At 39.2% G+C, this 15825-nt stretch overlaps 1 protein-coding gene across 4 annotated transcripts; it reads right to left on the bottom strand.

The window, feature by feature from the left end:
* Positions 1–3281: 3281 nt before the first annotated feature.
* On the bottom strand, positions 3282–14659 carry triobpb (TRIO and F-actin binding protein b). 4 transcript variants are annotated; one of them, XM_058653409.1, is made up of 13 exons: positions 14262–14659; positions 11219–11275; positions 10751–10819; positions 10484–10573; positions 10191–10300; positions 9175–9619; positions 8291–8549; positions 7476–7587; positions 5802–5961; positions 5492–5593; positions 5148–5234; positions 4319–4511; positions 3282–4245 (listed from the first exon to the last, which is right to left on the bottom strand). In XM_058653409.1, exons 1-12 carry the CDS (start codon positions 14265–14267, stop codon positions 4350–4352), a joined length of 1659 nt encoding a protein of 552 aa, XP_058509392.1. In that variant the 5' UTR covers positions 14268–14659; the 3' UTR covers positions 3282–4245; positions 4319–4349. The 4 variants fall into 4 exon arrangements, with proteins under 4 accessions (XP_058509392.1, XP_058509391.1, XP_058509390.1 ...); XM_058653408.1 differs by having other exon boundaries at positions 4337–4511; XM_058653407.1 differs by having other exon boundaries at positions 3282–4511.
* Between the last annotated feature and the right edge of the window lie 1166 nt (positions 14660–15825).

Genomic DNA, 15825 nt, shown 5'->3' with positions numbered 1-15825 from the left:
CAACATTCTAGTTATGAATTGAAAGGATGTGATGAGAATGTGTAAAAAAATAAAGTAAAACATGATCACTCTAATCTACAACACAAAATTGCCAGGACACAAGTACTCACTCACTCACACACTCATCTTCCACCACTTTATCCTCCACATGAGGGAGGTGGGGTCGAAAGGCGGTATACACCCTGGACAGGTCACCAGTCCATCACAGGGCCACATAGAGACAAACAACCATCCACTCTCACTTCTACAGTCAATTTAGAGGGTCTAAATTGCCTAATCCCCAAATCTGCATGTTTTTGGACTGTGGGGAAACCAGAGAACCCGGAGAAATAAAACATGCACAAATGCACTTTTCATTATTAGTATGTCCCTTTCCTCAGGAAGTTAATCAGATAATCTCTAAATCTAGAGAAAACTAAATATATGCTGTATGGGAAAAAAGGATGTAAGACTAGTATTAACATACAAGTTAATGGAGTGGACATCGAAAGGGTTAAAGAGTACAAAGTGCTGGGAGTGATTATTGATGACATGTTAAGTTGGAAGCCACACACCAAACAGTTAAAAGGCAAGCTGGCCAGGAGTGTGTCCATACTTTGGAGGGCACAAAAACTATTAAACCAGAAGGCACTGTACTTGTTGTACTGCGCACTAGTCTCTCCACACCTGCAATACTGCGCAGAGGTCTGGGGACACACTTACAAAACCACTACTTATCCCCTGTTTATACTCCAAAAAAGAGCCTTGAGAATCCTACATCATGCCAGTTACAGAGAACATACAAATCAACTATTTACCAAATCAAAAATACTCAAATTCTATGACTTAATAAAATACCGCACAGTACAGATGATTTATAGGGCTGCCAACAAAAACCTCCCTCACAATCTACAGACATTATTCCTGAACAGAGGGGAGGGACACAATCTAAGAGGGAACATGAGGTTTAGGCAGAGAAGGGTAAGAACTACATTAAAATCCTTTACTGTATCGGTCACGGGGGTCAGACAGTGGAACAATCTGGATGAGGAGATGAAAAAATCAGCAAAACTGAGTGTATTTAAAAAGAAGTATGTAGAGATGACTATTAATCGATACAGACTGACACAGAAAGAAAATATGACAAAGGTCAGAGACAGAAATTTGTAGACACTGGGGGAAACGGTGCAACGGCGCGATGGAACACCATGGACACATGAACATACACACATGGAGTCTGAGTTGACTGTCTAGAGCTAGACTATATCTCTGAGTGCTACCGGATGCTGAAACATGTTTTCTTTGTCAAAATGTCATTAAAAAAAAAAAAAAAAAAAAAGCAAAATAAAAAAAAAAAAAAAAAAAAGGAAATGAAATGTATGATGATAATGGGGCGGGACTAGTTAAGCTTTGCTTCTCCCGCTTTCCCTTTCGGTTATGTATATTGTGTGAACTGCAATGTTATGTGATGAGTGATCTAAATGTCATGACCGAAATAAATAAATAAATAATAAATAATAATAATAATAATAATAATGCTGTTTACATGACAGTGTCTTCATATGAAGACTATTGTGTTAAACTTTAGCTGCAACCACCACGCTTTTTTTCCACCCTACATGGTGCCATAGACTTACCAGTTACTTGAGAAAATATTAAGCCACTTGATTGGTTAATAAAAAGATTGTTATTTCATATTTGCAGCCCTAGTCTTGATCTGATTCTAAAAAATAATATTTCTGTCCTTGTTCTGAAACAATTACTCAATTCATCGGTTATTAACCCATTACTAAATTATTTGTCAATTATACAAAGCTTTTTTCATGAGTAAAACATGATGGCTGATTGTTTTAACTTCTTATATGAGAATATTTCCTGACGTCTTTGCTCCATAAAACAAAGACAAAACGAGACATTGGAAAACATCAGAATTTCCAGGTTTGACAAACACTGATAAACATTTTTCAGCGTTTTCTGACATTTTATGGACCAAACGATTACTCGATTAATGGTGAAAATAATCGATTATAAAAATAATCGTTAGTTACAGCTCTAGTTTAACACAGACCAATAAAAGAAAGAGCAAATTTGACGGTGTGATTGTGGTTATTCTATATCGACGCCACAGTCAATTGCTATTCAACACAACTTGTCAGTTAGAGTGTTATGTTTATGTAGCTGTTAGCTAGCAGCTAACCTCCACACAGACACGACCTTGACGCTGACGCTGCTCTAACATGTCTGACAGCGGCCGCAGCTCACACTTACCAGTGTGCGGGATTTCTCGGTACCAGGCTCGGTACAGCTCCCGAACCCTCCGCTTAGCTTCGTCCAGGTCCCGACTAAAAATCGGTTTAACAACTTTGGCAGCACCTGCAGCCGTTCGAGCAGCCGCCGTAGACGCCATGGCAGCAGTCGATGCAGCGCACTTCCGCTTTGAAGCTTCTTGTTGGGGCGATAACGTTTAATAACGCCGCAGAGCATAGGTAGTGCCACCTGGAGGCAAGGAGGATTCAGCGCAATAGCTGGAAGTCGCAGACAGTCCAAAATAAGTGCAACCTTTTGCAGAGATTTCTTACGAATATTTGCCTTATGCATCACATATCCGTGTAGTGTGGATTATTTTATATATTATATTTTTTTATATTTGTGTTCATGTATATTTGTTCCGTCTGTTTTTAATTTTAATTATTTTTAATTATTGCCTCTCAATTGTGGCATATTTCTTCAGATTAGTGTCTTATTTAAAACTGCAAATCTATCTATCTATACTAGTTTTACATTTTAATGGTCAGAGTTATAGTAATACAAAGAGGCAGCAAGATGGTACTGTTGTACAGATTTACAGTGTCATCCTCACAATCACCACAACATGAGCATTTTTGCTGGGTAAACAATCCCTACTGGGGTTATGCTGTTATTTTCTAAATGCCTCTCATGTTAAATTAATTCTAACTGAAACTACTCTTTCCTGATCACAGTAAACCTGTAAATCTAAGATGAATTTCCAAAGGAAACTGGAGGAAGTTAAATGATATAATTTATAATTATAATAATTATTATATATAATCCTCTACAGATGGTTTTTAGTCATATTTGACTATTTCTTGTCTGCTGACTTGTTGCAGTGTCCAAAAACACATAATTACACAAGCATTTTATGGGACTAGGTAGGACATCACATTATAATTAAAACTGTGTTTCTAAAACTCCAATGTATACATACTAACGTTTGATATAATTAATGATATTTACTCTGTTCCTTTAGTCCGTAGAAATCACTGACATTGCATATACAGAGCTTTTGCTGACCTTTTTTTATTGATTGCAAAAATGTGTATAATTTACAAAGATGATACAGACTCTTCAATACATTAAATATGAAAGGGTTTTCAAAATGCAGGTAGATAGGTCATTTTATCACAATACATACTGTCCATAAAAAAATTGGCTCATCAATGCAACACCTGTCTTTTGTTGTGGGTGTGGCACATAGTGTACATGCCAAAGAATGATCAGGGAGGACGAGAAGCTTCAGTTGTTGCTTCTCAGCCATGGTTTAAAAATAAAGACATCTTTGATGTGGGACGACATTCATTCAACAGCTTTTGCATGAATGATCCTAAATGTGAGTCTATACAATTAGACCAACTTCTCACTCATGATAGGATTTTTTTTTTTTAATAAAAAAAAAAGCCCTTTGCTGTCTTGTCCTGCAGCAATCCCACTTTTCTTCAGATTTTAAAAGCAAAAAATGGTGCAAGGCAGAAAATAATTACACCAAATGATAAGCACCCATTTCCTAAGAAATGTTAGGAAAAGTGAACCATAAGCTGTACAACATAAAACTGCGATGACAATAGCTCTTCTTTATCTGTCTTTTATTCTAGAAGACGCAATGGCAAGGAGAAGTTTATCCAACAAAAAGCTAATGCAGCATTAACTCTGTATCTACAATACCTGATAAAAATATATAACATGCTGCTCGACAAATGTTCCAGTTTTAAGACAAAATGTGCACTCACACATGCTTTCACTCACGAAAACAAAAGCTGGAATAAAAAAAAGTGCAGTTTTTATACATCATGTGTAGCCCAGTGTAATAAAACCAGCTAATGTCTACTCTATGCTGCTCCTTGGCAGAGTGATTGAAATCTAAGGCATGATCATGGTCCCCACACAGTCAGAACTGTACAACTGTACAAGTCCACTTGTCTTCTCCTCTGCTCCTCTATCTGTCTTTGTTGCAGCCACCTGTAGACACACCTGTGCAACAAAATAAAACAATAAAAACTTGCAAATAGAAATCTGAAAGAAAAAAAAATCTCTATATCCCTACATGGTGCACTTCTAGTACCAGCAACAGGTTCTCAGTGGTCCAGGCTGTTTCCCAGTTTTTGTCCCTCATGCAGAGCAGCCATGGCCAACCTCAGATGCTCCTTTAAACTCTGGATCTCTCGGTCGCTCCGGCCCTTCATGCCACTCAGCTCTTCGCGTACCTCCGTGTATCTTTCACAGGCCACACGTTTCTCCTGCCGAGCAAAGAGGGATAGACAGGCTTTAGCTCCTCAGTCTGCTTCATCTGCTCCTAAATCTACCATCTGTCATACAAGCTCACTGATGGCAGGTTTCCAGGAAAATACAAAGCAATCTTTTGTGGCAAATGAAAAAAAAAGCATATATCAGAAAAACAAACATGCTTTCATGTGTTTCCAATTTACTGCTGTTCAATGAATATTGTGAGTCAGATCACCAAGATAAGAAGTAGGTGGTGCAGAAGCACGGGTCACCAGAGATGAATAAGAATGTGCAAACGTTTCTTAAATTAAGAACACCAAGCAAATCCTTAAGTACGTGATAAAATATTCCACGTAATATTCTTCATTTATTCACTGAATTGGTTTCCATTGCACGTTTATGTCATATTTTCTATCTCTATGTCTCCATTCAGGTTTTTTAAAAGACAAATCCAAAATGCACATGTACAGGCTACATGTTCATCTACATGTGTGTAAAACTAACTTATCAATATGGTAGAAAACCCACATAAATTGCCAGGTATTGTTATCTATTATTTTTCCTACTCTTTTCCTGAAATTAGTCTTTCCAGCAAAAATTAAGCGCTCACAGATGCAAGAACTACAAACAGAACCTTGCAAGCATTTTACCGTGTTAAGAAACTGCAGTTCATTCCTCAGGCAGCTGATCTCTTTGTGCAAGTACTCTATCTCGTTTTCTTTCACCCTGAGAAGAACCTGGGAGAAAAACAAAATAGAATGGTTTAATTTTACTGGCAAAAAAACAGCAACAACAACAACACAGAGAACATATTTTACTTGATGACTGATTATTAAGTGAGTGTAAGTGAGTGTAAGCAACTTAAGTGAATTTGCTTTATTTTTAGATCACTCCTCTTTCAAAATTAGATTTAAAAAATGTTGTGCTGTCCTTACAGAAAGTTAACCCTCCTCACCAGGTTTTAGTTTAGAGTACAACGTCATGAGCGCCTTACCTCCAGTTCACAGGATGTCCTGTCTTTGTTGTCCTTTGAGCCCTGATCTGTGACACCGGACCGTATGCGGCTGATCTCCTCCGCCAAGCGGACCTTTAAGTCCTGCACCAGAAAATATTTCATCAATTTTGAATGACAACCCCCAGACTGGCTTAACTCCACAATGTAATCTGCTGTGTTGTGTGACATTTATATACTGACACTGCTTCAGAAATCCAAGACCAGGCTTTTCAAAATGTACTGATGCCTAACTGTACAGTTGCACAAAGACCGTCTTTAGAACAAGAATAAGAACATGCTGATAATTCACCTGGTTCTCTTTCTTCAGCTGCTCCATGTCTCTCTCCTTGCGGCTGATCGCTCGCTCTCTCTCAGCGTTGGTTTGTTCAGCTCGGTTTAGCTCCAGGCACTTCTGAGAATAGCGCTCTGACAGTCCAGCCAGCTCTCTATGCAAGGACTGAGTGTCTGCCCTGAAGAAACAAACCAATACCACATTAAAAATGTGGCAAAAACACCAACAACAGAAATACACTGATGGAGCTGTTCTGGTGAGATGACCGAAACAAAGCTAGTGCACCTCTGAAGTGTGTGATACATTATTATTATTATTATTATTATAATATGTTTTGCATTAAATAACACCAACATGCTGTGAGAAGGCATGACTGTGCTTTTTCCATCTACAAGAGGAAAGTATTCTCTACTGTGGGTTCAAAACATCTTTACAGCTCATGACCAGCAACCACAAAAATAAGGAAGAGTGTGCGAATCGGCAAAAAAGTGCAGAGTAGGCAACGCAGCTAAGCCCTAAAATGCAGGTTCCAGTAGCAGCATTGACGTAGCATTGTGTCAAAGGCCTTGTGAAGCTTATGAAGTAAAACTAATCCATGACCAAATGCTTCTACATTCCTCTAGTGCCTATCAAGACTCAGCGGCTGCTGCAGTAATGGCCTTGCTCAGATGAGGAACCCTGGATTGTTGTACTGTCTGCAAATTCACTGAAAACCATTTTGTGGTCAACTAACTCCCACTTAAAAGCACAAGGAAGCTATTCACATACTGTACTTTACCAGTGTTTGGCTGCACTGCTCGAGACCGAGGGCCGGGCAACAACCAAGAATTTATTTTTAAGGCAAGATGCTTATACAGGACAGGGGAGGGCTTTACACGCTCCTCATATGCACGTATTCCAAAGATGTTGAAAAATGCACAATTTTATTTGACAACTACTTTACCCTCTCCAGTTATTTACACAATGCTCTTAATGTTCTCAATACAACAAAACGATATTTCTGGCAGTAAACTCCATTTCCATCACTGTCCTGGATTACACTGCTGTTCTTCATCCTTATATTTATATAAAAATGTGTATTATGTACATTCTCTGAAACTGATTTATGTTAATTTAATTTAAGAGACGGAAACACACATACCTTTTTAAAGTTGCATTTTTAAATTTAGTTTCCCTCTTACTGTAGATGATATCCCCATTCTCTCTCTGAAAACAATCTCTTTATTTTATTTGGAGGTAAGTTATTTCTTGCTTATGAATGAAATCCAGAGATTTTAGAGCTTGTATTTTTTTTAAAATAGTTCACTTGTGTGGTCTCCATATTCTGCATTATCTATTAATCTGTTGGCCCTTTTCTGCATTGTATGCATTGGTTCCACATATCCACATAGACAGTAACTCAAATATGGTACAAGTAATAAACAATATAATGCTTTCTGATTGAGAATAAGCTTTGTTTTCCCCACGACTGCAATGCTCTATGCCAACTTCCCTCTAACATATTTCATGTGTGGTTTCCAACAGATTTTGTGGTCCAAGATCACACAGAGGAATTTCATTGACTTTTTCATTAAATCATTATTCAATTTGATCTGCACATGTGGTTTGTTAGCGTTTCCTATGACCGCCAGTGTCTAGATGCCCAGTATCCACGTCTATCACTCGGATAGAAAATGATCTGAAACGTCTTACTGCTGCTGCGCTCGCAAAGTCTGCGAGTCCAACATCCCGCTGCTCAGCCTCTTCACCGTCTCCACCTCTCTCTCCAACTCCTCCTTGTGCTTCTTCCTCAAAGCCTCCATCACTGAAACGGAAACACAGAAACTTCAACATGACCTTGTGATAACGGCACCTAAAAGTCATAAACTGTGTTTAAAAAGGACATGATATTGACGCAATGTTTAAGAGCAACAAACAACTTAAGTGTCCCTGTGACGTCCTGTTCAGCAACTGCCATTAAAACAGTAGCCGGTAGTAAGAAGCCAACAAGGACACGTGCACTTTTCCTCTGAGTTGGTGTTGTGTTGTGTTAGAACAGACGCAACCCCCTTATGTGCATGGAATGGAATAACACAGTCCCTCTGTGAAATTACAAATCATTGTTTTCCCAAATGGACAAAAGAATAACAAAGTTAAAGCGAGGCTTAGAGGGGATCGATATAAATACAGATTGTGTAATTTTCTGACAATGTGTTATCACTTTTAACATCTTAATGGCATGTTTAAGCCAAAATGCTGTCTATTACAACGTGACAGTAAAGTTTAAAAAATGCATTACCAACAGACATCTACTGAAAATTGAATCACACAATTGACTTGTAGTGGAATGGGAGCATTACAGAGTAATGATGTGCACTTTTTTCCCCTTTAAATGTGGTTTGTTATGGAAAAAATTCACATCATACCTACACTCTCTATTACGGGCACTGAATAAGTTGAGCAAACCTCTAATATTTAATCCTAGATTACTAAAACAATGACGGCTACCATCACTACAGACTGCTGACCTCGTGCTGTGTCCTGCGTCTCCTCCAGCAGCAGCCTGTTTTTCTCCGTCTCCAGCTCCTTCACCTGACGTTCATGTTGCCTCTGCAGCTCCCCCACCGCCTGTCGGTGAGCTTGCTCCATGGCTACCAGGCTGCGGCCGCAGGGAGTCTCAGGAGCGCAGCCTCGTCGTACTTCTCCTCCTCCTCCTCCTCCCCCAATCCCATCCCTTCCTCTTCCCCCCTGATGTAGATCCTCCAGCTGCTGCCTCAGTGACGCCACCTGAGAAAAGACAAGCACAGAGGTAAAGCCCACTGAGCGACAAAGGTGGCGGGCGAACACCCATCAATTTATGCACAGTTGGATTTCATGTTTGCTACAGTGATCAAGTTTAAAAAAAACTGAACTTAAAGCTGACCTTATCAGCTAAAGAAGCTTGAGAATGAAGAAATGCACACTGGCTTCTCTTTGACATGAATTTACCAACTGTCTGTAAATTGTTTGTCTATTAAAAAGCTAAGCAGAGCTTTTTCCCAAGCCTCATGTTGCAGATTAAGACTACAAATACACAGCAGATTCAAACCAAGGTGCACATCAAATCACACAGAGACAGAACAGGCACAAGTGTCAGCAGTATCTTCAACATAGCTTCAAGTATTTTTTACAAGCACTTGCTTAAATCAGCAGTTGTTGGTTTTTGTTTTGGCTTTTTCTCGTTTCCCACTATATAATAATATGAATGTCCAATATTTCAAATGTAAAACAGTGTTGAAGAGCAGAGAAAAGTCAGAAAATAGGTTCAAATGTTAAAAGATAGAAACGGGAAATTTCAACTTCATCCAAACAGATGAAGGGTTTAATTTGCATTTTATTCATTTCGCAAATTAGGAAAATCATCTCCACGCACTACCTCCCTCTGCAGCGCCTCATTGGCTGACTGGCTGGAGGGCCGTGATCCCATTGGTGGCAAAGCGCTCATCTCCTTCAAAGGCATACGCTCAAACTCCGACCACTTTTTCTCCAGTTCGTCCTCAAGGCGTAGCCTTTGATTGGATCCTGTGCCCGTGCCCTTCCTGGAAAGCAATGCCTCCCACTGGCTGTTTGTGCTCCTCTCCTCCTGCCACTGGACGTGCTCCCTCCCCTGCCCCTCTCCTGCTTCCCTCTGATGGGACGGAAGAGAACTGGATGACACGGGAACAGGTGACAGCTCAACGTAGTCGAACCTACGCTGAGAGGGTGGCGCGAGGGTCAGAGTTTCTGACTGGCCCTCATTGTGACGTGACGATAGGCGACGGGAAGACTGCAGGAAGCGTGAATGTGAGTTTTCCTTGTCACTGTTGCTATCTGGTAATCTAGAGAAGAAAAGAGATAAAATGATTTATTCTTTTAGCTGATAGCCTCATAATTCCTACAGTAAATCAATTAAACAGTAAATCTACTAAATAGTTGTTTTTTCCACCTTTTTTCTTCTATGTCGGCCCCCGCTTGACCAAATTAGCCCCCAGGTCATTTGAGTTTGACACCCCTGACTCAGGGTGATCACTCAGCTGACGGTGAATCATTAAGTAAACAAAATATATTGTGTTTGGTGACACTCCAAACTAATAAGGGGAATTTCATCCGTATGCATCTGCCAAAGTGCACAGCAACTAAAACAGAGCCAAAGTAGCTGGTGCTTGTGAGTAACAGAGCTGCTTATTTGACTGTGTTTATTCAAGGTTGAGCTCCCGCCAAAACAGAATTAGTTCATTCTCTGACAATTAAGTCACAGTAACTGTGAGTGCATTAGAGGCCAGCGTGCCAGGTCTGACAATATAATACACACAGTAACCATCTAAATATCAACATATTATTAGTCTTACATTAAAATTGCCTAATTAATCATGTACAAGGGTTTATGAACAATGATTCAACTGCACTTACTGCGTGAGGTCTGGAGAGCTGCTCGGCCTAACAGACTTCTTTAAAACCTCGATCCAGTTCCGCCTGATCCCAGCCGTCATAGCGGACAGCGTGAACACTGCCTCTCTTGTCTGGAGAACAAAAGAGGACACAATTAAAGGAGATGGAAACGTGCAACAGATGTGAAATGAGATAGAAATGATAAAAAGGAGAAATACAGAGAGAGGTGGAGAGGATAATGAAAGAGAATGAAAAAGGAAATGACAACACACACACACACACACACACACACACAGAGACACAAAGATACGAACCTGTATCTGAAAACCATAGTTCTTCTCCACATCAAACTCCGACACGTTCACACAGTGTTTCAGGTCAATCTCCCCGTCCATATCATCTTTCTGCACAGAAAACATAACAAAACAATCACAATCTTCACAGAAACAGGATACATTCTTACCCCCTTTTCATTGCCAGAAACTATACACCATACTTGTTTCTGTTTGGAACACTCCTGGTTTGATACATGCCATTATGGAGATGATCATAAAAGTCAGATATAAAACAAAAATACCTACCTCCTCTGCACTCGAGTCTCTGTAGTACTTCAGTCCAGCATCCGTCAGAACAAACCAATGCTTCTTCCACTAAACACAAGAGATTATGAATTAATCCAAGACTGAAGTGAGATCAGCAAAACATCAGTCCAAATGCAGAAAGTTTCAAAACAATAAGACAGCGATATCTGAGAATGTAACAACAAAAAGAGTTGTATTAATGTTCAATTTCTAGATGGGTCACCACACTTATCAGTGACACATGAAGGCCTCGTGATAAACTGAGCACTTAAAGTATGAAGTGAGAAATTGAGATTAAAATTGTCATTCAAAGAGACAAGACACCATTTGTGCCTAAAGCCACAGAGCTATTATTGTTATTTCATTACAAGGATAATCTGACACTATCGTTTACACACAAATGTTCCTATGAGGAGTGAGGGATTGAGTCAAGAAGGCAGTGAAGATGTGACATCAGCTTTACTTTACCTCTCCACTGTTGTCCAGTTTTGACATCCATCCCTTTTTAAAGTTCAGGAGGTCAGGCTGCGAGGCAGAGAGAGAGAGAAAGACAGAGAAAGACAGAGAACACAGTATACACAGGTTCACTGATCTTCATGTAAAGTTTGGACAGATCTTTGTTTTTTGTCTGTGTAAATCAAGCACTTTTCAAACCTTAAAACACAACATTAGAATTCAAGCACTTTAAAGCACATATACAACCTTGGTGCATTAAACTGCAATATTTTATCAGATGGAAGAAAAAGAGAGAAATAAACCCAGCAGGGACATAGTGGGGGTTAAAAACATCTGCTTCATACATCAACCACCAGTGGTCCTGATTACTATAGAAAAACATATCAGTTGACCTCTAACTCTGCAACATATGATGGCACTTCCAGAAACCTCTCAGCTTCACTTGTAAACAAGGAGCATAATTCCCAATGTGGTGCATAACTGTAGACTATAAAACCTTACATCACTGTCCAGAAAAAAACTCAAATGTTTCCCAAATAACGCCCTTTGAAAATCAGTAGGTGAGAAGCCAAAAAGTGGACAAGAAAGAATGAAAGAAGCCTGTGATCAAGTACTGTATCTGCACAAAGAAATCCACAAAGACAGAGGCAACCTATTTAACCATCAAAAGATGGCACATGACAGGGAGGGACTTCCTAAAATCAGCAACTACAGATGATCGAGTGGAGGACATTTACCACCTCGACTATGTTGAAAAACAACTTTCACATGTGAAGTTTTTTGGGTGAGGATGAGAACCCTTGCACCAGATATGAAAAATAGGCGGCGGCTGCAAAGGCAGATGCAGGAGGTGTGAAAATGACATCAAAATAATGACACTACAGGAAAGCCAACAGTCACTGCAACCTCACAAATAACCTACAGACAGCTGACATGAAGATTAAAAGCAGTGCATCGCTGGTGCAGGGAGGAGAGGTTTGGAATCTTGCGAGAGATTTGCAGTGGGAACACCGGTGTCGACAGTCACTCCTCCATAATAACTCAACTCTGTTGCACATTATGAAATATAACGCATGTCTCTGGCTTCGGCGGTGCAGTGGGAGATGATACATTAGAAGTCGTAGCTACCCTGCACTGTTTCCAGGAACAGGCCTGCTTTAGCTTTAGACTCGATGACAGGAAGAGGAAAACATGCACGGGGTACCTCAAGAAGTGCTGATCCCTGATTAAGATTAGGCAACTTTTTCCAGCATACATTCCTGCCTTAACTTATCATTCTTCACTATTACATTCCTCTACATTTCAATCTCTCACTGCATTTGTCACCTCATGTTCCACCTTTTTTAAAAACTATCTTTGTGAATCTTTAAATGTCTTTTGCCCAGTTTGTTTTTCTATCTTTGTCGCTCATATTTGAACTCTTGTATATGTCTGTTCCAAACAGTCAGGTTCTGTATTTACATCCCCATCCTGACTTGACTTGTGTTCCTGTAAACCACAGCTCCACCCAGTTTCTCTCAGTGTAATCCAGCTCCTTTATGATACTGAGCTTCTTTAATCTGACAAATGTTGAGGTCTCATGACCACGTTGAGAAATGTTTAATGTCTTCTCAACAGAGAGAAACACAAACAAACACATATAACATAACATATAACACTAGGTGTTGCCAACAAACAGGAAGCATATTTCACAGACTGACAGCTGCACAAGATAACGCCGCTTTTAAAGAAGTTTCTTGTTCTGACCAAATTTTTTTTTGAGTTACTTTCATCACCACCCTCGTGATGTAGAGCAACAGAAGATATAACTGAATTATATAAATTGTATAATCCAATTTGAAAGGTATTGCTGGGGTGTTTTCTGCTTACCCAAACTGCATGTTTGTATATGGGAATACGCAAGAGGAGCACGCTACAATGTGCCAAACCTCATCATAAATTAAAGTTATCTTGTCTATACATGCCGAAAAGCAAGGTCAGGGAGCAGTCAAGAGGGGGAAACACACAGCAGGCCGGCATTTGTTATGAATAACCATAATGCAACAGGGCTTCTCCTTGTTTTCATGCTTTCAGAACAGCGACCTGTTCTTCTATGACAGAGGAAAGAAGGTCAAAAGAGTGGTGACAGCTACAGACGATGTCCACTCTTCCTGACCCTGTCCCTCATTAGCATAGATTACAGCATGTATGGGTCTCCCCCCTTCACTTGGTTCTGTTTTGTTAAATAGATATAGAGTAGCTCTCTGAGCAAAGTAAAAACCATGTCTGAGCAAACACGAAAACATCAGGGCTTGCTGTAACAAACTGACACTGCTACTAATTATAAACACGTCCTGCAACTGTAAACACTGAGACAGATAAACACAGATAAAACTGCACCACACCTGCAGACAGACATGTTGTATTGGCCCACAAAAATGTTAAAATGTGTTTAAATAGCAATAATTTGAGCATTTATGCTTGGACCACAATAAAAACGTACAAATCAATCAACACAGGCAATTGTAGTGGTAAATATCTGGCAGTCTCAGACGATTTTTGTTACCAAGTATGAACCATTTAATCTTGGTTTTAAACTAACAACATATGCAAACAAATCTGAGGCAAAACATCTCAGTGATTATATCATTTATTAAACTCCAAATGAAAAAAAAAATCATCATTATTATTACTTATTATCTGCATTAATCTTTATAATAAAAATGTTAATCAAACTCCGTAGTTAAATAGTTAATGCTTGATTTCCAGCCGTCATTTGGGCAATTTTTATTTCAAATATATCCAAAGTCCTAACACATACAGTAGAATAAATTAATTCTAAATATAACGAGTCCAAATGAAGTTATTGATAAATCGACTCTATAAGGCCGTTTCTGATTTGTAATATTGAACTTTGACATGTTGAAATATAAGATGTATTACTCGACAGCTCCACTTTTTTTGTATTAAATGTTACACAGGCTTGCGCCAGGCCAGATTTCATTTGCAATATAAATTCAGGAAGAAGTGACAGACAGGAAAAACAAAAGTGCTTTCACGGAGATGTTTAACTTACCGTCATGATAGCAGCGTCCAGAGAAGGTGAAAGAAAGACAAAATAAAAGCACCGTTAGCGCACAAAAACAAACAAACAGACGTAAAAAAACAACAACTCTTCTTGCTCTCAAACTTGAAACACAGCTTCGTCGTCTCTGGTAAAAGCGTTAAAGTAAAACCCCGCCATTCATAGCCATGTTCACTGAATCTAGCGAAGCGCCAGAGTCCACGGCAGCAGTGTGTCCTGTCCCAAGAAGAATCCGTTTTAATCCGGGTAAATGTGGGTGAACGTGTGGGTGATTAAAAAAACCCACAGTTTCTCGACTTTGTGAAAAGCAGCGAGAAGCTAATGTTACGTGTGCCTTGCTCTGCCTCCGTCTTTCTGCCACTTCCTGGGCGGATCCGCGAAGATAGTTTGAGAGAGAAAAAAACCACACGGTGCTGCCTCTGCTCTGTCTGTGCAAAACATGAGGTCCGAGGACCTGCTGAGGCACAGAGGGTCCACAAGAGAGGGTCCTAACCTACCAGGCCACATGAGGAACATTATAGTCTCTATTATTACTACCAACAATGTATGTCACATGCAGTCATTGCAAGGTAAGACTTTTAAAAACATTGGGAGTCCATTTCAACCCTCAGGTGTCAGTTTACTTTACTCTACCCTCTTACGTCATTAGAGGACAAAAATGTCCACTTCCAAAAACTGTCAAAACAATTACAGATTAATAAATTTTCTGTACACGTATCTTAAACAACTTCAGCCCATGTCGAAAATAGCAAACATTCCAATAAAAAATAAAAAATGGTTATTTTCCATATACTGTAACAATTTTGTGTGTGTTTTTTTCCTAAAAATATAGCATCAGGTACATTTAAAGGGTTAAAATCCTGATAATCATTAATAGTTTTGATCAGGTTTAACCAAACAATAGCAGAAAAACAATCTGTTCAATTTTTATAGCTGTTTTTTTGGAATGTTACGACTTAAGAGGGTAGTACATTTTAAATTGGCTTCTACACAAAAACTAATAATGCATCAAAGCCACCCAAAATTTGTTTTATGTAAAATAACACATTTTTGTGTTGTTTTTTTAATATATAGAACAACAGTGAAAGTAAGTTCCTTGTGTGTTGGTTAATGTCTACACTCTTTTGTTGTTGTTGTGTGAAAAATGCAATGTGATTTTGCAAAAACAATAAACACAAATGTTTAGAAGAGTTTAGTAATATAATGTAAAGTGCATTTGCATTTATATCTATAACTCTTTTTGTTTGTTTTCCATTCTGTAGTACGCTGCTGATGATACAGCTGAAACTCATCATACGTGAGTGGGATCATGTGATATTTCCTTTCTAAGGACTTGCTCAGAATCAGGATAGTAACGGAATAATAACTTGATTAGAATTCCATGGCATGGAAAGGTTTATCTAATATACTGGATATATTTTCCTTACTTAACATCTTTTGGGCTTTTATATAGAGTGACACTCCCCCTCCTCTGAAATCCTCTTTTGGTAGCTATTGGTTTCAGTTCAGGAATTTCAACACATGCCCCAGCAGACCACAATTGACAAAGCTCAGT

The sequence above is a fragment of the Solea solea genome, chromosome 16 (genome assembly GCF_958295425.1).
Source record: "Solea solea chromosome 16, fSolSol10.1, whole genome shotgun sequence".
NCBI classification, from domain to species: domain Eukaryota; kingdom Metazoa; phylum Chordata; class Actinopteri; order Pleuronectiformes; family Soleidae; genus Solea; species Solea solea.
This window is presented reverse-complemented; position numbering and strand designations above follow the sequence as displayed.